General features: G+C 47.4%; 1 protein-coding gene and 1 long non-coding RNA gene across 9 annotated transcripts in view; one reads left to right on the top strand and one right to left on the bottom strand.

Moving 5' to 3' along the window:
- The window catches only part of GREB1 (growth regulating estrogen receptor binding 1), a 136,120-nt gene that overhangs the window by 75,044 nt on the left and 40,774 nt on the right, over positions 1-20,302 (bottom strand). For 7 of the 8 annotated variants that reach the window (XR_012004776.1, XM_072771060.1, XM_072771057.1 and 4 more), the window contains exon 2: positions 131-429. Coding sequence is in view for 7 of the 8 variants with exons in the window: in XM_072771060.1 (XP_072627161.1) it covers positions 131-287 (157 nt within the window). In the remaining variant the exon portion in view is untranslated. Of the gene's footprint in view, positions 1-130; positions 430-15,246; positions 15,719-20,302 lie in introns of those variants that run through there. The other variant, XM_072771056.1, reaches the window with a different exon arrangement.
- On the top strand, positions 4-3,755 carry LOC140601733 (uncharacterized). The gene is made up of 3 exons (XR_012004777.1): positions 4-272; positions 641-735; positions 3,611-3,755. It is a non-coding gene; the product is annotated as an uncharacterized lncRNA (long non-coding RNA).

Genomic DNA, 20,302 nt, shown 5'->3' on the forward strand with positions numbered 1-20,302 from the left:
ACGTAGGTGCAACCTTTCCGATACTTCTCTCCCCACGTTTTGCACACAGAGGGGAGCAGAAAGAGTTCCCAGTGCTGGTGCAACCCGAGCTGCACACAACGCAGGAAAATAACACACGCGCGTCTCGTACCTTCTAGGGCGGAGAGCTGCTGCTCGGCTTCCAGGTACAGCTGGGAGAAGACGGGCCGGGGCACCAGGCTGTTGGACCGCAGGGACGCCTCGATGGAGTTGTGCAGGACCTCTTCGAACCGCGTCGTCTTCAGCTGTCCGGCGTAAGAGTTCCCCATCTTCAGCAAGGACGACGGAGGCTGCTGTTTAAAATGGCATTTCGGCGTCGGGCCAAGGCAGAAGTGAAGGGGCTGCGAGGAGGGCAGGGCCGCGTCCCCGCTCGCTCGGCACAGGGGAGAGGGCGGCTCTCGGCCACGGCTCCTGCCGGGCAATTACAGGAAGTTATATAAGTAACAGCCTTCTCTAAGTTAGCGCTCGGATCGCAGGGTCTGGCACCTCTTAGCATACCTCGCTGGAAACCGGCTCCTCGCCAGCCCCGGCTTCCCAGACCCCCGGCTTTTCCTGGAGATGTGACCCTGCCCCCAAGGGAGCTCGGGCGAATGATGGTTCATTTATTCTCCTTGACTTATAGGAGAACAGCCCCGCGCCGCTGACAGCGCCACGATCCGGGCCAACTGGTCTCCGGATGGTCGGATTCCGAGACCTCCCCACAACCTCCCTCGGAAGGTAGGCTAGCAGATTTTCCCATCACTGCCTTTTCTGCTAAAAGGCCAACTGTGAACATCCTTCCCTTAAAGTGTTGTAGTGGTTCATCATCGTTTCCATTATACAAGGAAGGTAGAATTACATCTGGAAAACGTGGAAAGCTGGAAACTATAGAAGAGGGTGGAAAAACAAAAGGGAAATCATGGATATTCCCATCCCCCAAGATAACCGGTGTGATTTTTTTTTTTTTTTGCCGCAGCTGAAGATACAGTTCACGTATCATACCATTCACCCCGTGAAAATGTGTGACTCAGTGGTTTTTTAGCATATTCAGGGGCGTGCAACCATCACACGATCAATTTTAGAATATTTTCATCACCCCCCAAAAAAACCCTCATACCCTTTAGCTATCAATCACTCCTTAAGCCCCCAATCCCCCAGACCCTGCCAACCACTAATTTACTTTGTTTTTATAGATTTGCTTCCTCTGGAAATTTCATATTAATGGAATCCTATGGTCTATGGTCTCTGGTGATTGGCTTCTCCCAGATAAGCATAATGTTTTCAAGGTCCTTCTGTGTTGTCATGAGTGTCAACACTCCATTCCCACCTAATTAAGTCTGTATTCTTTTCAGACTTTTCTTCACTGCTTGGGGACAGGAGGGAGATGGGAGATGGTATCCACATAGTTAATAACCATGCTATAAATGAAATTTTTGATTCTGCTTTTCCACTGGACATAAACATTCCACTCATTCCTCTTATAAATGCTTTTAAAGTAATTATTATGGCAGTGCCATATCCCATTGCACGAAGGTGCAGATACTCAAGACATTTCTCTTGGATCATATGCGGTAAACCTTTATGTTTAGTGCTTCCCAAGAACCGGCAATTTTTTTTTTAAGATTTTATTTATTTATTCATGAGAGACACACAGAGAGAGAGAGAGGCAGAGACACAGGCAAGGGGAGAAGCAGGCTCCATGCAGGGAGCCTGATTGGGACTCGATCCCGGGTCTCCAGGGTCACACCCTGGGCTAAAGGCGGCGCTAAACCACTGAGCCACCCGGGCTGCCCAAGAACCAGCAATTAAATTGATATTCCTTCCTAATGCTTTCCATTTATTTTCTGTTTCATTAAAATTAGCTTTCTGTTTCTATTTTTCCTTGGGCTTATTTAATCTATTGTATTTTTTCCAAACCTCTGAAAATGATTACTTTAACATCATCCTTATTTTCCACCTCTTTTAATAACGAAGCTACTGCGGGCTGCATGTTTTCCTCTGGATACCTCTTTCACTATGGCTCATAGGTTTGGTATAACATGCTCTCCTTTTCATTTCTTCTGAGACGGCTTACAATCTCCCTTTTGATACCCTCCTTACCCTGGTAATTATCCAGGAATGCATTTTTAATTTCTAAATAGTCAAGCTTAGGGAACAAGAGGTTAGCCTTCTTTTTCTTTTTTTCTTTTTTTTTTTTTTTAGACTCAACACCCAGCATAGAGCCCAACCCGGGGCTCGAATGACCCTGAGATCAAGTCCTGAGCTGAGATCAAGAGTCAGATGCTTAACCACCTCAGCTCACCCGGATGCCACTAGTCTTATTTATTTCTAATTTCTACTGGACTATAACCATGGCTGTGGCCTTTAGAAACTCAACTTTTAAAATGTTAAGGGTGGGCAGCCCCGGTGGCGCAGCAGTTTAGTGCCGCCTGCAGCTCGGGGTGTGATCCTGGAGACCCGGGATTGAGCCCCACATCAGGCTCCCAGCATGGAGCCTCCTTCTCCCTCTGCCTGTGTCTCTGCCTCTCTCTCTCTGTCTCTATGAATAAATAAAATAAAAAATCTTTTAAAAGAATAAAAAAAATAAAATGTTAAGGGGTTCTTTTTGACAGCTATCTGATGGATTTTTTTTTTAATTTAAAAAGATTCTATTTATTTATTCATGAGGGAGACAGAGAGAGAGGCAGAGACAGGCAGAGGGAGAAGCAGGCTCCATGGAGGGAGCCCGATGTGGGACTCGATCCCGGGACTCCAGGATTACACCCTGGGCCTAAAACAGACGCTCAACTGCTGAGCCACCCAGGCGTCCCTACCTGATGGATTTTTACCAATAGCCTACTGATATGAGAAAAAAAAAGATGTATAAACCCTCTGTAAGGGAGGAAAGGCACAGATCACTCAATTCTTCGATATCCTTATATATTTCTTCTCTACTGTATGGTTGATTCTCCAAGTAGCATTTGACTTTAAGAATCGCACCAGATGCCAGTACCAACGTGACCGCAGAGCAAGAGCTCCTGCTTCATCACAGTGATGCCCAGGGTCACACAAGCTGTGAGACTGGCTTCACACATCACTCTGACTTAAGACCTGTGGAAGAAAGTCTCCCTTATTTGGGTGGCAGAGCCATTTGGAGATGGGGCCCCAGGCACCCTGAGGGAGCTCTGATTTCCCTCCTGAAGGTAAAATGGGCCAAGCAGTCCTGCTGATTTTCTGCCTCTATTGTAAGGAAGATCCAGCCTTTCCTTTTCCAACTACAAGTAAATGAAAACCACTAAACACTTCCTGCTTGAAGCAATAATCCCTGACCACAGGGCCCCTTGGCCAGCCCCAGCTTCCAGTCTGGGGAAATGAGCCTCAGGAATAACCTGACACAGAGAAGGTGCTAGAGAAAGAGGTCAGCTCCCAGAGCCCCCAAACAGCCTGTGTCAGAAGGGGCTCTGGGGGTCCTCATGTCTGCTTTTTTCCTTGACCTGATACAAAGAAGCCTTGACCCCTTGATACCTGAGTGAGGGGTCACTGGCCACATTTGGAGACATCTGCATTACTTTTGATTCAAGGTGGTCTGTTTAAAGTTGAGGCCAATTAGTAACATCATGAATGTCTATTTCAGGGCACCTGGGTGATTCAGTGGTTGAACATCTGCCTTTGGCTCAGGTCATGATCCTCGGGTTCTGGGATCGAGTCCTGCATCGGGCTCCCTGCAAGAAGTCTGCTTCTCCCTCTGCCTATGTCTCTGCCTCTCTCTGTGTGTCTCTCATGACTAAATAAATATTTATTTTAAAAAATGTCTATTTCTATAGATCTCTATCTGAAGGCCTAAGGCCCACAGAAAGGAGCTTTAAGTCCATCCCATTTCACACAGCGTCTCTATAGAATCATGCTCAATGACCAAAAGAAAATGATGAAGGCATCCATACTCTACCTTCCCAAAGTCCTGTTCTCACCTGACGGCTGATTAGCACCCTGAGCCCAGAGGGTTCCACCAGTTATAGCAGACAATGCCCAATGTGGATGGAGCAATAAAGAGGAAGAAAGAAATTGAACATTCATTGTCCAGCCACTGTGTGCAAGGCCCTGGGCATGCATGTGTGGTGGTCAGGTGAGCGATATTATAAAGCCCATTCTAAAGGTGACAGATTCAAGACTTGGAGATGATAAGTAACCTGCAGGAGTTCTGGTTCAAAGAAAAGAAATAGAATTGGGCTGTGGCAGAGGGGGAGAAGCAGCCAAGAGGAAAAGAGGGAGGGGGGTCATGGCAGGGAGGGAGACGAGAGTATGAAAGGAACAAAACCACAGAAAAGTTTTCACACTCAAAGCAAAATTTTACAACCCTAGGTAAACATGAAAGCTTTCATGTCTATAAGCAAATACAGAGAAAATGCACCCCACTCCCTATCCAATGATGCATTTGAAATCATGAGGAAACACCAGTAAATAAGGATGGAAAAGGAGCACTGAGAATCATATGAAAATTTGAGGGCCCAGGGAACCACAAGTGAATGGGATGGGAACTTCCTACCTGGAGAGCTCTGGCTTACTGACAAAACCACCTGCCAGGTGAGAGGCTTGGGGAGGGGAGGGGAGGGGAGGGGAAGGGAGGGGAGGGCAGAGCGGGGATGGGCCAGAGGGCGCTGCTGGAGCTCTTTGGCACCTTAAAATCCCACTCCCCCTCAGCTAGGGAACCCAAGAGCCTAGCTCAGGGTCAAACATGAGAGCTTAATTATCTTCCCCAAGGCCTCCAGGGGGGAAGACAACATCTGCGAGGGCCAGGGCTGCTGTCTCCCTGCCCCCGCTCCCCTGGGGCTGCTGCCTCTGGGGCAGGTCTCTGCTAGCCTCCTGCTGCAGGGATTTCTTCCACACCCTGACACATCATCCTTCACTGCCTGCATTCCAAGGCCTGGTCCATTTCCTCCCGCTGCTGGTGCATGATGTTCTTCAACCCCAGAACCTGCACCACAACCTTCACTATGACGCAAAAGCGTTTGGCAGCTGTCAATGGGAGAGAGCATGTGTGACCCTGAGCATAGTGCCTGACTTACCCAGCCTCTGTATTCTCATCTGTAAAGCGGGCACCCTGACAGGCTGACTCACCACTTGAAGAGTAAAAGAGGCTGAGCAGCTGGAAAGTGCCTAGCATAGCACCTGGCACTCAGGGCATGATCACTAATTTCCGGCCAAAACTGAATATTCAGCTGAGAAGAATTTCAGATCATAAATGACAAGTGACAGTAAGTGCTACAATGTAGGGGGTGCTGGAGGGGACCAGGGAAAACTTAGGCCGAGGGGCTGGTACCCTGAGGGGGGCCACAAAGGGAGAGGAGGGTATTTTGGTAGGATAGATTTTGGAAGACCATTTAAGAAAGGGCCAGGAGAGTGCAAAAGAATGAAAGCCCCATAAGGACAGCCAGACATGCCCTAGAAAAAGGAGACATTTGTCTTTACAGGAAGTAAATGGCTTATGAGATGGCACTGTGCTAGAGCAAAATCAAAGCAGGGTGAAAATCAGACATTGTTTTATCAGGAAACGGTGGCTGAAGCTTCAGAGCTAGGGATTTATGGGGATCAGGTGGTGTTTTAGGCAGGTCAGTCAGACAGAGGTATTTGGGATAAAACCGGAGGGCCTGATAGATGCGGTTTCAATGGGCTGCTTATCTATCTGCTGGTTTTTAAGACCGAAACACAAAAAGTGTCTTGAAAACTCTGTACCTAGGAATGCAGCGGGAGAGGTAGGGAGCCCATTCCACCAAATCAACCTCAAATATAGCTCTATGGCAGTTCAAATCCCAGAACTACGGGGAAAGCCAGCAATGCTGCTGGCTCCTCTGACCCCAGAAGCACCTACACTGAACTTGACCAGGCACTGAATTTGACCAGGCAAAGCAGACGGATCTGATCCCAAGTGAGTTGGGAGTCACCAAGATGGGCTATCTCAGCACACTCTCGATGGCTGAGACACCCAGCCCAAGCCACGCTCCTCCCGTGGCACCTGCAAATCAAGCTGTGGCATGTAGAACATTCCACTGGAAAGAGCAGCAAGCTCTAGGTTGGGTTGAAGTTCAATGAGAATACGTGTGGGGCAGGCACGTCAAGGAGGATCAAGGATGGTCACAAGTGGAGACAAAGAAGAGAGAGGAGGCTCCAGGGAGAGGGGACAGAGGGAATATGCACATTAGCTCTCTTCCTGCCCAAACCACACTAGGAAGGCAGTGAGGAACACACAGGTATATACACACCACCCAGTGAGGAGACAAAGTAACAGCAGGCTAGACATGCCCGCACAATTTGGAAGATGCAAAGCAGAAGAAGTGGAGACAGATTTTGAAAGAGTAAGAACTAAGGCATCCTCAGGGAGCAAACCAATTCAAACCACAACTGAAGCCAGAAAAAGCTTAGGAATTGCAGACAACACAGTGAAAAAGTGGGGCTGAAGACCTACGGTGGGGGGCAGGGAAACCCGACCCTCTCCCACTCTTCTCCCTCCTCCCCCTCCCACAGCAGCCTCTTCCCTGTCTCCACTGAAGCCTGGAGGTTTACTCAAGAAAAAAATCACAGAGAATCTGGACTCAGGGATACAGCTGATACCAGGGTATGGGAGGAAAACAGAAGAACCAGTTTGTCCACATAATGATTGATGAAGTGCCCTCCCCTCTCATTCCTTTTCCTTATCTGGCTCCCCCAAAATGCTGACACTTAGGCTTAGGGATGTGCAGACACTGAAAACGGGGGATGCTCCCAATGCCACAGACCCATATACAATCACGTCCCATAAGGGAGCCCCTGCCCAGTACATCATATGTACCTTTGTATGGCAACTTTCCCAAAATCCTCTGGGCCTGATCCGTAACAACAAGCAGACATCCAAAGACCAGCATCACAAAGGCTTTTGAGAAACTCCTTTTAACATAAAAAGTAGAGTCCAAAAGATACAGATAAAAGAGAGCAAACAAAAACTACAAGAAAGATGACACACACACACCGCAATTCATATCCTCAGAGGAATACTGTATCCACAAAATGGGAACAGAACACTATAAAGATCAACAAGGAATGTGTCAGGGCAGAGGGTGTATGGGAACTCTCAGTCTCTTCCTCTCAATTTTGCTGCAAACCCAAAGCTGCTCTAAAAAACAAATACAATCTTTTCTTTTAAGATTTTATTTATTTGAGAGAGATAGCGAGAGAGAGCAATGCGGAGGGGCAGAGAGAGAAACAGGCTCCCTACTGAGCAGGGAGCCGGATGCTGGACTTGAACCCAGGACCCCAAGATCATGAGCTAAGCCGAAGGCAGATGCGTAACCAACTAAGCCACCCAGGTGCCCCCAAAATACAGTCTTTAAAAAAGGAAATGTAAACAGGCAGAAAACAAAAATTATAATAAACTGTTTAAATGATAATCAAAACTTAAACTTTATTGAAAGGGTTAAAAAACAGAGTTGAAGATAAAGACACAAAGGAAATAAAAAGTAAGAAAATTAGAAGATCAATCATGGTCCAATAGCAGTTCCAGGAAAAGAGAATGAGGAAAATGGAGGTGATAATATTCTGAAAGACATAACCCAAAAAATTTTCCAGGGCCAAAGGACTTAAGTTTCTGGGTTTAAAAAACCCAAGGAAAAAAAAAAAAAAAAAACCCAAGGAAAAAAAAATAAAATAAAATAAAATAAAAAAATAAATTAAAATAAAATAAAAAATAAAATAAAATAAAAAACCCAAGGGCCCGGTATAAGAAATGAAAAAGGAGCATCGCCGTGAAATTTTAGAACACCAAGGATAAAGAGAGGATCCCAAAGAAAGATTCAGAAAGAAAAAAACTTGGCTCATTCTCAAGTTGAAAATAATCAGAATGACTTTGGGTTTCTCAATAGGGATTCAGGGAAACAACAAAACAATGCTCTCAAAAATTTTGAGGGAAAATGATGTGCTACCTATACTTCTATACCCAACTAAAATAACAATCCAAAGTACAAGTAGAATAAAATCATTTTAAGAAATTCAAGATCTCAAAAAAACAAAAAAGAAAAGAAAAGGAGTAAAGAAACATCTCCCAACTATTCTTTCTCCCCAAACTACTGGGGAAAATAAAATTTTGACAAATTGGAAAACATTAGACCCAGGACAGGGAACCCAGCAATTGGTTCAGCAATTGGGTGGCTCAGCAATTGCACATCTGCCTTCAGCTCAGGGCATAATCCTGGAGACCCGGGATCGAGTCCCACATGGGGGCTCCCTGCGTGGAGCCTGCTTCTCTCTCTGCCTGTGTCTCTGCCTCTCTCTCTCTCTCCCCCCTCATGAATAAATAAATAAAATCTTAAAAAAAAAAAAAGGACAACAGCTCAGGAAAGGATGTCTCCAAGAAGAAAATAATGTAACAGATCAGATTATCCCATGTGCTTAAACTATGTTGAAAGGAGTTTTATAAGTTCTATCAGAATATTGGGATGAATTATTGATATGTCCATAAAAATTCAAGTAAACCAAAAATACAATTAGTAGCTGCAGAAAAATAAGATGTACAGGAATTGGAAATGTAAGTTAATTATAGCTGTAAGTCTATGTGGAGTATGGATTCAAGCAAAGTTTGTAACAGAACTATCTTAGAAGGATAGGGAAAAGGAAGTGGAGCATGCACGTGTGTGTGTTTGGGTAGGTGCACGCGAGCATGTGTTTTGGGGGCAGGGAAAGGAGGCATGAGAAAGCTAAATTCTTATATTCCACAGTATAAGTGAAAAGATGGTCTAGAGATTAACAATTGCAGCACACATTTGTATATTAAGAAACAGAATTTAAAAAATCTAAAAAGGTAAAAGGCAGTTGCCTCTAGGTAGCAGGACCTGGAGGAGAAATATGTATTTTTCACTTTAAAAGTTATAAGATGACTTTTTAGACTGTGTTCACATTCACGCTTATGAAAAACTGAAGGCTATGTTTAAAAACATAAATACAGGAATAAAAATGAATGACAGACTCATGCAGAACCTCAGCAGAATAGCAACTGAAGGTCCTGGTGGATGACAGACCAAGACCAAAGGCAGGCCAGCCTGCCAAGCATTTCCTTAAGATTATCTAATTTAATCCTGGACATAATCCTATGTGGCAATTATTTCTTTTTTTTTTTTTTTTTTTTAAACATTTATTTATTTATTTATTTTTAAATCTTATTCATTTATTCATGAGAGACACAGAGAGAGAGAGAGAGAGAGAGGCAGAGACACAGGCGGAGGGAGAAGCAGGCTCCATGCAGGGAGCCCGATGTGGGACTCGATCCAGGGACTCCAGGATCACACCCTGGGCCGAAGGCGGCACTAAACCGCTGAGCTACACAGGGATCCCCGTGGCAATTATTTCTATCCCTGTCTTTATCGCTATTTTACAGACGAGGAAACTAAGGCTCAGAAAGGTTGGGAGACGAGTCTAACAACACACAGCCATTGCTCCTTCTAGAATTGAAAGCCCACCTGCAAAGAACGCGGAGCAGCGTGACGATGTTTCAATTCACAGAAGAGGAAATCACAGACACCTTTTTAAGGGTTATGAACCTGTATTACCATTCTCTTCCACACCTTTTCTAGTAGTGACAAGACCTTTCCCAATTTCCCAGAAAGCTATGGCATTCCTCTGAGCTTCTTAAAGGACAAAGCCAGGAAGTCGGCCTCAGGGGACTACGCATGCTCGTGCATAACAGCATAACACCCTGCCGTTACTTCTAGAAGGTTCTACCCATACTCACAGAACCACGTGACAGAGCTTGTAAGGTCCCATGATAGTTCTTATACATCCCAGCATTCTATCCACAAGGACCACAGAAAAAGAAAATATCAAAACTTCGGGGTGCCTGGGTGGCTCAGTCGGTTAAGCATCTGCCTTCAGCTCAAGTCGTGATCCCCGGGTCCTGGGATCGAGCCCCACATCAGGCTCCCAGCTCCTCAGAGAGTCTGTTTCTCCCTGCCCCTCTGCCCCTCTGCTTGTGCTCTCTGTCAAATAAATAAATAAAATCTTAAAAAAAAAAAAATCCACGAAACTTCTGTTTATATCTATTTCACCTAATCATTCTAATTTTTTTTCAGTATCTGTTTTAGAGTGTAAAATATTTCAAAAAATAAAATAAATAGTAAAATAAATAGAAAATAAAATAATAATAAATAAACAAATAGCAAAAGAATGTAAATAATAGATACACTATCCTGTGGTCCATGTACCCAATTTATAAATTGATAAACAAATACACACGGAGAGAGATGCAAGTTTGAACGGATGAGCCACAGAACGAAGTACCTGTGCTGACAGCTCGGTGACAAAAGGACTGTCTTCATTTTGCAGAGGAAGACACGGCCTCTGGGCTTTAAAGCATTTGTTGCCTTCGTGTCTTTATTATTTCCTTTACCAACGTAAACGCCAAGAACATATAAAAGTCAGCGATCGTTTATGAGGGTGGCTTTGCGCAGCTCCTGTTCTCGGCTGACGTCCACGTTACATGTTCTTCATCACGGCTCCAAACTGCATGGGAGCATGGTTCTCATTCTACTCAAGGAAACTGAGGCAGAGTGACACGGAGTGACCTGTCCAAGGTCACACATTTTGGACAATCTTAGAATGTCCAACAATGGCCCAGGGCAGGAGAGTCTTTGCTTTCAAAGAAGGCGATGCCTCCAGAAAAGGGAGTGATTTTTAAAGTCGCTAGGTTTTTGTTTTTTGTTTTTTTTTTCAAGATATTCACTCATCCAGCCACACTACAACTTTTGTTTAGGGAGGGAAAAAAATCGCCTTAGGCTCTCCCTTAAAGGTGCTTTACCAAAAGGGGGCGGAGGGGGGGGGGCTGCCAAGATAAGAAAGTAAAGTAAAGCCCCCATAAGTGAAAAGCCCCATTTAAAAAAACACATTTCAAGTCAGACAACGGAAACCAAGAGCATTCTAAGAATGCTGCGGAAGGGAGGAAGGCCCAGGCAGGCCGACCACCGGTCCCAGAGGCAAACAAACAAGCAGCGCCGGGGCCGGGGGCTGGGGGCCGGGTCTGGACAGTGTCTGCCTCTCCGCCAGCCCGACTGGCTGCTCCCGCAGATAAAAGCAAGAAACTCACACTCAGGCCTATTCAAAGAGAAATACTCGGCTCAGCCTCTCCTTGAAAAGTGACTTTGTCTTCTTTCTCTCCTTCTGAATAAAGATCAAAAGTATTGCCTAAACAGGATGAGACGAGCCCTGGGTGTTATACTCTATGTCGGCAAATTGAATTTAAATTTAAAATAAATTTTTTTTTAAAGTGTTGCCTAAGAAGTCCATTTATCTTAAAAGACTTGCAGACACTTAATGGGGAATCCCAACACTTAAGCATCTGGCTGACGTCTGGGCCCTCACTAATTCTCCTGTTCCTTTCTGAGCACTTTTCACTTTGTGTTATCAGTCAAGGAAGGGGGGGGAGAAGGGGGGGGCACCTCTGCCTAAACCCAGAGCCCCCATCTGTCCCCGGGGACAGAGTTGGCCCAAGGGGCTAGCATGCCCTTCCTAAAATCACATCCAGTTCTGTGTACCCCTGGGGGCTGCACACACGTCATTCTGCTCATAAACATAAACCCCACACCTCCCCTGCTGCACACTCGTCCAAGCTGGCTCTGCTCCCCAAATGCCCAGGACACACATTGTTGGCTCAGGCCCTCGACACGGAGACACAGGCCCACGATGTGCTGAGAACAAGCTCTTTTAGTCCTCAGCCACCGTGTCCAATTCAATGGAAACCAGCTCAGAGAAGGCTCCACTGCTCCCTTCAAGCCTCTTGGGCAAGTTTGACGTTACCAACCTCAAACAATTTTTCAAAGTTGGGCTTTGCAAAGCATTCATAATCAGCCCGCTAGCTGGTTTAACAACAACAAAAAAAAGCATGTACTTTGGAATAAGACCACCAGGGACTTAATTCATAGCTAGGCTATTTTCAAGCTGTGTGGCCTTGGGCAAGTTCCTTAACCTCTCTGAACCACCCTTCCCTCATTTATCACAGGAGAAGGACTACCTCCCGGGGCCAAATAAACTAACAGTTTGGAGGGTGGTTGGCACACAGATGTTAATAAACTCTAGTTTCCTCCCTAAAATTGGAATTCACTGCTCCTCATTCTAATTTCTAGATGTTAACCAGAAACTCTGACTTAACGTGACTCACTGTACTCCAGCAGAAATCATTAAACTTCTGGCACTGACTGAAATGTGCCAACCCAAGCAGATACAGGTCTCTCACCCCCGTTCCTCTCAAAACCTGAAGCTCCTTGACAGCAGGCACTATTCTGATGACCCCTTCATTTCCCCGGACACTGCAGGCCTCCAGAAAATACCTTCTAAAAAAGAGGGAGCCAGGGGGCAGGGGAAGCGAGTAGGACCAGGGAGGGTGGTGAGTAGGACCCACTGGAGGTTACAGCGAGGACGGTAGGGAAATGAAGCCCGGTCCTGTCCCAGAGCTGCTGGATTTAAAACCCCAGCCGTGGCAAGGAAACGTACGGGAGGTTTTAATCTAGGCTCCCGGGATGTCATTGTGCTACAGTTGGGGGGCGGGGAGGGGTTTCGCTCCTGCCCCCCCTGCCCCAGGGTATTACCTGAACTGACCTCACTGTATTCTATTCCAAGCAGCATCAGAAGGAAGCCCTCCCTGGAGATCATCTAAGTACAAGATGTGCACTTTTGTTCTTTCCTCTTGAGCACACTGCTGCTCCACCGGCCCGTCTGTGCCAGCTTCCACTCTAGCCAAATGCATCCCTCCATCTTCTGGCCCCCCACCCCCAGTACTTTGCCGCCACCCCCACTGGGATCCGGGTCTTCCCCCCACACCCCACCCCCGGCGCCCCAAGGACCACAAAGTGTGTGTCTCCCACCTCCTCAGGGTCAGAGCTGCTGGAGATAGCAACCGAGTTCACACGTCTCTCTGCTCCTCACGGAGTCCAGAGCAGTTTCTTACAGGGAGCAGATCTGGCAAGGAAATGGTTGTTGATCTGCTAATCTAACCCCAGGCTGCTGGAGACCCTCTGACCTCCACCCAGGCCACGCCAGGCTCAAAGGGAAGACGTAGCTGAAGGCCTCCTGGGTCTCAGCACCAACTTCAGACAGCTGGGTCTGTCCTAAGCTACAAATGACAACTTCTGGCCCTGTTCAATGCCTCCTCTGAAAAAAAGTGAACTTTCCTCTTCCAGGCCCACGGTTTAGCCTTAAAATTAAAGGCTTCGAGAGTCTGATCTGGATATAGAGCAGAAATATTTCTTCCCTCTTGGAGCGAAGGGCAAAGGTGAACCAGACAGGGTCCCTGACCTAAAGAAACTCACAGCTGTGTAGGAAGAGCAGGGTGGTGGTTGCCCCAGCAAGGAGGTGGTGGCTCAAAGGAGACAGAGGATGGACGTTTCTATCTCAGGTCAGTCGCAGAGGGCTTCCTCCTAAAGCTGTATCGGGCAGGATGAGCATCGGTTTGCTGCAAAGAAGAAAGGGCATTCTGGGCAGGAGGTGGACAATGCACTAAGGCTTGACTCAGGGTGGGGGACACCGTGGGACTGGGGAAGGCAGATCCTTTCAGATGCTGGCACAGAAGGTATATGTGGGGGAGCAGAGAGAGGAGGGTGGCGAGGAACCAGTTCAGACTAAGCCTTGCCAACGTGTTTTAAGAATCAGTCCCAGGAAAGGACTCTCCATCGTCCTGATGAAGCTGCATTTCAGAGATTAGCTCGGCTTCCTAGGGAAGGTCTACAGGGCAATGTTGCATATACTGCAACTCAAAGACTGGCCCCCTCCGGGGAAGATGAAGGATGGGGGAGGCTGGCTGGCTTCAATGCAGAAAACAGGAGCTGGGTGAGCCAAGCGCTCAGGATCCTCCAGCCATGCTCTTGCAGGCCGCCCACTCCCTGGTCTGATACCCACTTATCTGTGAACTCTCTCATCCTCGACTAGTGGGGTGACCATGACAGAGAAGAATGAGGCCACGCTCTGGAGTTCAAGTCCTCGAGAAAGAAAACCCTTCCCCAGCTTGCCAGCCAGGCCCCTCTCTCCTTCCCTTTCGCCAGTGGCCTCCACTCGAATCACACCCACAACACACCTGTAAGAACTCGGCCACTCTGGCCTCTGGCCTCGGGCTCCCTGTCCTTGCAGGTGACAGCCTTCCCCTTGAATCCTGCTGCCCTTTCAGGGCCTCAAGGGAAGGGATGAGACATGACACAGCGACACAGCCCCACCCCAGCGTCGCACCAGAACACCCCCAAATTCCAGCTCCAACCTGAGCTGCCAGGAACCCCTGTTTCTTCCTCCTCCAGCCTCCTTAGGGCAAAATTTAGGAATCCTTTGGTCACCATACAACTACGAGGATGTTTCCGGGTGAGCCCAAAGTTTAAAAATAAAAAAGAAAGAAAGAAACACCAAACACAAAGTGCAGCCCTCTCCAGCCTGCGTTTTCAACCTCATTCCGTAACTTCCACAGGCGCGCTGGGGCCCTCCCATGTGAAGAATGGGGGTGCAGGAACAGTCCGCCCCGAATATATGATATGGCCATAAACGCATTCAGGCCGCAGAATGGTCTCCTATAAACTCTTTGACAGTCCTCCGGGCAGGAAACAGCATTCTAATGTAGATTTCTCCGATTTTCCCTGGAGGAACTCATAAACTCCACAGGTGCGGTTTCAGGAAGAAGAGCGGGGGCGAGGGGCCGACTTCTGTGCAATCCCCCGGCTCCCCAACTGAGGCTGTCCTGCCCGCAGCTGCCACACCAGCACGACGCCACGCGGACATCTGCTCACGTGTCAGAGCGCTTCGTGGGTCCCCAAGCTCTCTCCCCTGGGACACCAACGCAGTAGGGGCGTCCCCTCCCGCTGCACTGAGAGCCGGGATGGGGGAGAGGCACCTTCCGAATGAAAATGAAGATTTTCAGGAAAGAAACCACTAAACAAAACTTTTCCCCAGAAACAACCAGGCAGGATCCAAAAAGCGCTGTTGGCCTCTTTAGCATATCATTCACAATTCTCCTCACTGCCGCTTCCGCGTCCACCTTGCTAGGGAACTAATTACTCACACCCCCTTTAGATGCCCTTGCAAACAATAAAACTAAAGGAGGCTAACTCCCGCGGTGGACTTAACCCGGTGGATGGTTCGTTCCCCTGCACTTTACTGAAAGCTAATGCTTTGCCCTTCGCCTCCTTAACCCAGACCAGGGCTGTCTGTATAATGAGCAAAAAGTCAACACAGACCTATGCAACCCCAAAAGCAGGGGCTCCACTCCCAAAGTCAAATGCACCGTACCTGACAAAAAGCTGGTCGTTTCAGGCAGCACATCAACAGCCCAGCCAGCTCGAGTCAGCAAAGTGGAAGCGCCTGCAGGGGCTCCTGCCTCCCCAGGTCGGGCCGGGCCTTTGATCCCCTGGGGAACCCTTCACGCCCCCCCCCCGAGAGCCCCCGAGAGCCCCCGAGAGCGAGAGCGGGGCGAGTGCTCGGTCAGCCTGACACCCTGGCTCCCCGGCCCCTGCCCAGAGAAGCAGAGGCAGTCAAGCCAGCCAAGGGAAAGGTTCCAAAGCCCGTATCTGCTCCCAGGCTACAACAACAACTAGAGGGGGGGAAAAAAACAACTTCAGCTGCGGCCCTTCCAAGTGGAGCTCCATGTGCCCCGGGGTTCCCGCTGGGTCAGGTGGCAAATGCCACGGCTCTCTATCTTCTCAGCACCGCGGCGTTTTGCTGGGTCACAGCGCTCTCCACGCAGGTACAGACCAATCTGTCAGGCTAACCGCCAGCGGTCAAGCCGAGTCTTTCTAAACAACATGAAAGTTTTGTACTTGGAGTGGAACCGCGTACTCTTGCGCAGAGAACAAAGGGTCAGGACAAGAGCACGGGCTCTGCCGCGGGAAGCTGGCACTCGAGTGTGCCGCAGGTGCGGGAGCCCGGGCCCCTGGCCATCATCCCCGCAAACACCAGGGGCACCCCCCACCCCTCCTCCCAGGCTCACAGAGGCGCATCCTTAAACTTCTTTTAGTTGAATCATTTCCACTACGCAAATCAAGGAAAACACCCGCCCTTGGCTGGAGCTTCCTACACATTCCTGTTGTAATTGACCCTGAAACCTCGGAATCCCAATCAAATCCTAATTGAAAAAGGAAAGGAAAGAAGGAAGGAGAGGCCACTTCACTTGGGCTAAACGCCTTTAACGCTCATTTCTATCGTCTTGTCAGGATCGTCTAGTGGCCGGCGAAGAGGACTTGGATATGACCAGGGGTCTTTATGCCATCTACCTTTTGTGACAAAGGCCAAAGGCTCTAGTATTCGTGTTAGTGCTCCCCAGTCGGCAAAAAGAGTTCTCGGCTCTTTCTAGGCCCAGTTTCCAAAAGTACCAGGAGCTCCAGGGTGGAAGGAAGAACTCCACGTCCCAGAGCTGGTCCTTCCCCAGCTGAGCTGCGGCTTCCTAAAAGGGCCTGGGGGAGACCCCACTCATCCTGGACCTTCCAGCAAAAGCAGGGGCAGCACCCCCTAGTGGTTCTGCTTGGGTGAGGCTCTGGGGTCCAAGCAAACCCCTGGCATATGCCTTTGTTCATCCATCCATCAGGGGAGGCAGTCGGTCTGGGGAGGACCTGCGGGGCCGGTGACACTGTCTGGAATGGTGGAAACTGGACGTTTCAGGAATGTCCAACAGAAAGGGATGCTTGATGCCCTCTCCAATATCCACATGCACAGAAACTACATGTATGAAGTTTTGTTTTTTTTTAAGATTTTATTTATTCATGAGAGACACAGAGAGAGAGAAGCAGAGACACAGGCAGAGGGAGAAGCAGGCTCCATGCAGGGAGCCCGACGTGGGACTCGATCCCGGGTCTCCAGGATCACACCCTGGGCTGCAGGCGGCGCTAAACCGCTGCGCCACCAGGGCTGCCCTGTATGAAGTTTTTAAATGATGCAGATATACTTAGGATATAACATGCAGCAACAAAAAGATTTTTAAATTGTTATAGAACTATAGAGAGAAAAATATATATGTACACATATGTTTTATGTAACATGTTATATGATACATATTTATATTTATATATTAGTAATACTGTGTTATTATTATACTATTAAATAATATATCATGGGTTACTATATATCACATATAACATTATACACTGTATACTACATATAATTAACATATATATTACATTTATACTTATATATTGAAAAATGTCTACAATGATTGCCTCTAAATGAAAGAATTCAAGATTTTTGTTACGTTTCTTTATGCCTTCCTATAATGTGCTAACTATGCAAACTGCATTAAGTTGTCATCATCATGAAGAGAAAAGCAGCAAAGAAAAATTTGTCTTCAGGATGCCTGGGTGGTTCACTGGTTGAGCATCTGCCTTCAGCTCAGGTCATGCTCCCAGGGTCCTGGGATCGAGTCCCGCTTCGGGCTCCCTGCAGGGAGCCTGCTTCTCCCTCTGCTTGTGTCTCTTGTGTCTCTGCCTCTCTCTGTGTGTCTCTCATGAATAAATAAATAAAATCTTAACAAAATAAAAAATAAAAATCTGTCTTTATGAGGACTGAATTACAATTCCCTTTTTTTAAAAAAGATTTTATTATACATTTGAGAGAGAGAGAGAGAGAACGAGGGGTGGGGATGGGGGGGGCAGGGAAGCAGACTCCCCACTAAGCAGGGATCCCAGGACCCTGAGATCATGACCTGAGCTGAAGGCAGACACTTAACAGACTGAGCCACCCAGGTGCCCCCGAATTACAATACCTTTGAACTAACTATGCTTTCCCATTACTGTCAAAATAGGCTTTTGATGTGAAAATGGCATCGAGGTATGTAAGGAAGAGAGAGTTTATAACATGGGCTCTATAAGGATGCTTCTGGTGTGAGTCTCCCTTCTGAACGCAGATCTGCAAATCTAACAGATCTCAATGCCTATATATCTCCCTGCCATAAATCCTTTCTCCTATTCCACATCAAATGCTGTTCTCCCCCAGCCAAATCCCCTGCACGTGAACTGTGACGAGCATAGACGTATTCACCATACCAGCAGCCAACACTGACATTTGAGACCGTGACATGTTAGCTTTATTTTTCTTTCTGACCACAAAGGCTAGACGTGATGACCTTCAAAAAAAGAAGGAGAGTCTCCACCTGTCCAAAAAGGGTCCTGGAGATCATAACATCATTAACAGATAAATAAGCCTTGGAGCTTATAAAATGTTTCCCTGAGAGTTTTTCATGTCACTTTAGATCTGCTTTACAAACTGTGAAGGGCTGCTTCTGCCACAGGTGCCAAACACTGACGGCTCCATTTCTGCACACTCCCCCAGTCTTGTCATGCCTGCCCATTCTATATGCATACTGTCTGTGCCATCTGCCTGGAAAGCCCTTACCCCTCAGTTGTGATATGAACTCCTACTCATCCTTCAAAACCCAGTTCTGGCATCTCTTCTATTGTGTGGTGGGCCCGACTTTCCTGAGCATTAAACTTCCTTGTTTAGGTTTAACAAGCTTCCAGAAGCCAGACTAGAGAGACAGAACTTGTGGTTGATGCATACTGCAGTATGGTATACACCCAGAGAAAGCCAAATCTTCCTACAAAAAAACTAGAGACTCGGTACTCTGGCATGTGTTAAGTGCAGAAGCAATGCTGAAAAGAGGAAGCTCCTTTGAAATACCGTATATAGGGACACCTGGTTAGCTCAGCGGTTGAGCATCTGCCTTTGGCTCAGGGCGTGACCCTGGGGGTCTGGAGATCAAGTCCCACATCGGGCTCCCTGCATGGAGCCTGTTTCTCCCTCTGCCTATGTCTCTGCCTCTCTCTCGTCTCTCACGAATAAATAAATAAAAATCTTAAAAAAGAAATACCATGGATAGAGCATTTGGTCCCTCCACTCCCACCCTATGGCCACATGCCGAATGCCAGGACACAGGCACTCACCCGCAGGAGAAACACACAAGGGCTCCTCCTGACATAAGTTGAGTCAACTGAGGAGAAAGAACTAGGCCCATGAATATAAACATAATTTTGCATTTAGAAACCTCCAGAGTACCAGCTGATTCTGTCCCGGGCACCCAAAAACCAACACCTGTCAGGCCACAAGCTCTACCTGAGGACACAGAGCTCCCAGTCAACTTTCTCTCTCATTCTTATGCACACATTTTGAAAATCCAAGGGTCACAGCATCTGAAGAAGGACTAAAGCATGAAAAGAATATCCAGGAAAAGAAGACATTAAAGCAGTCAAAAAAAAAAAAAAAAAACAGGATACAAAGAGTATGAAAAAAAAAAAGACTTTATTATCCTCTGAAAGACTGGAGGGCCATGCTTTGTCACCAGCCATTCAACAGGATTCCCAAAAAATACAGAGAAGGAGCCCTTTGAGGTGTCCGAGGCTGTCCCTTGGTTTTAGAGTCAAGGGATGGCCTTGGGCCATTGAGTGCTGCTATTAACAAAAAATACCATACATGGAGAGGCTTCAACGAAAAGCATTTGTTTCTCATAGCTCTGGAGGCTGGAAATCCAAGGTCAAGGCGCCCATAGATTTGGTGACAGTGAGGAAGGGACAAGGGAGCTCTCTGGGGTCTCCTTAAGGGCACTAAACCTATTCATAAGCTCCCTGCCAGGACCTAATCACCTCCCAAAGGCCCCACCTCCTACCACCATCCCACTGGGGCTTAGCCTTCAACACAGGAATTTGAGGAGGACTAGAACATTCAGTCTGTAGCAGAGACCCATGGCTACTGGGTGGAAAGGCAGTGGATGTGAAAGCCACACATTTCCATGTGAAAGAGTTTTATTTATTTTTTTTGAAGATTTTATTTATGTGAGAGAAAGAGAACACAAGCAGAGGGCAGGACAGAGGGAAAAGCAAGTTCCTCACTGAGCAGGGAGCCTGATGCGGGACTCCAACCCAAGACCCCGAGATCATGACCTGAGCTGAAGACAGACACTTGACGGACTGAGCCACCCAGGCGTCCCCTCAAAGAGTTTCAGACATTCTGTTATGCTGTTCCTATAGACAATCAGTTCTGCTATCACACTTGTTATATAATCCTGCAAATTCACACCAATAGATTGATATATTCCAGAACAACCTGAACAGTCCATTGATGTTCTGTGTGCTTAGGAGTGATTTCTTGTGCAAGAACCACTACAGTGAATGCATAAAATGGTGTCCAGCTAGACTAAGCTGCTTAGCAATTCGCAAAACGCACACCCCTCAGACATCCGCCAGCTACCTCCATCATTGCATATGCTAGAGGCACACCCGTCCACACCTGGCGCTAGAACTTTCCATAGGGTTCCACACCTCCCTCCTTCCCCCACCCCACAACAACTCATAAGCTGAAACCCTTC

Source organism: Canis lupus, chromosome 12 (assembly GCF_048164855.1).
Source record: "Canis lupus baileyi chromosome 12, mCanLup2.hap1, whole genome shotgun sequence".
Lineage (NCBI taxonomy): Eukaryota > Metazoa > Chordata > Mammalia > Carnivora > Canidae > Canis > Canis lupus.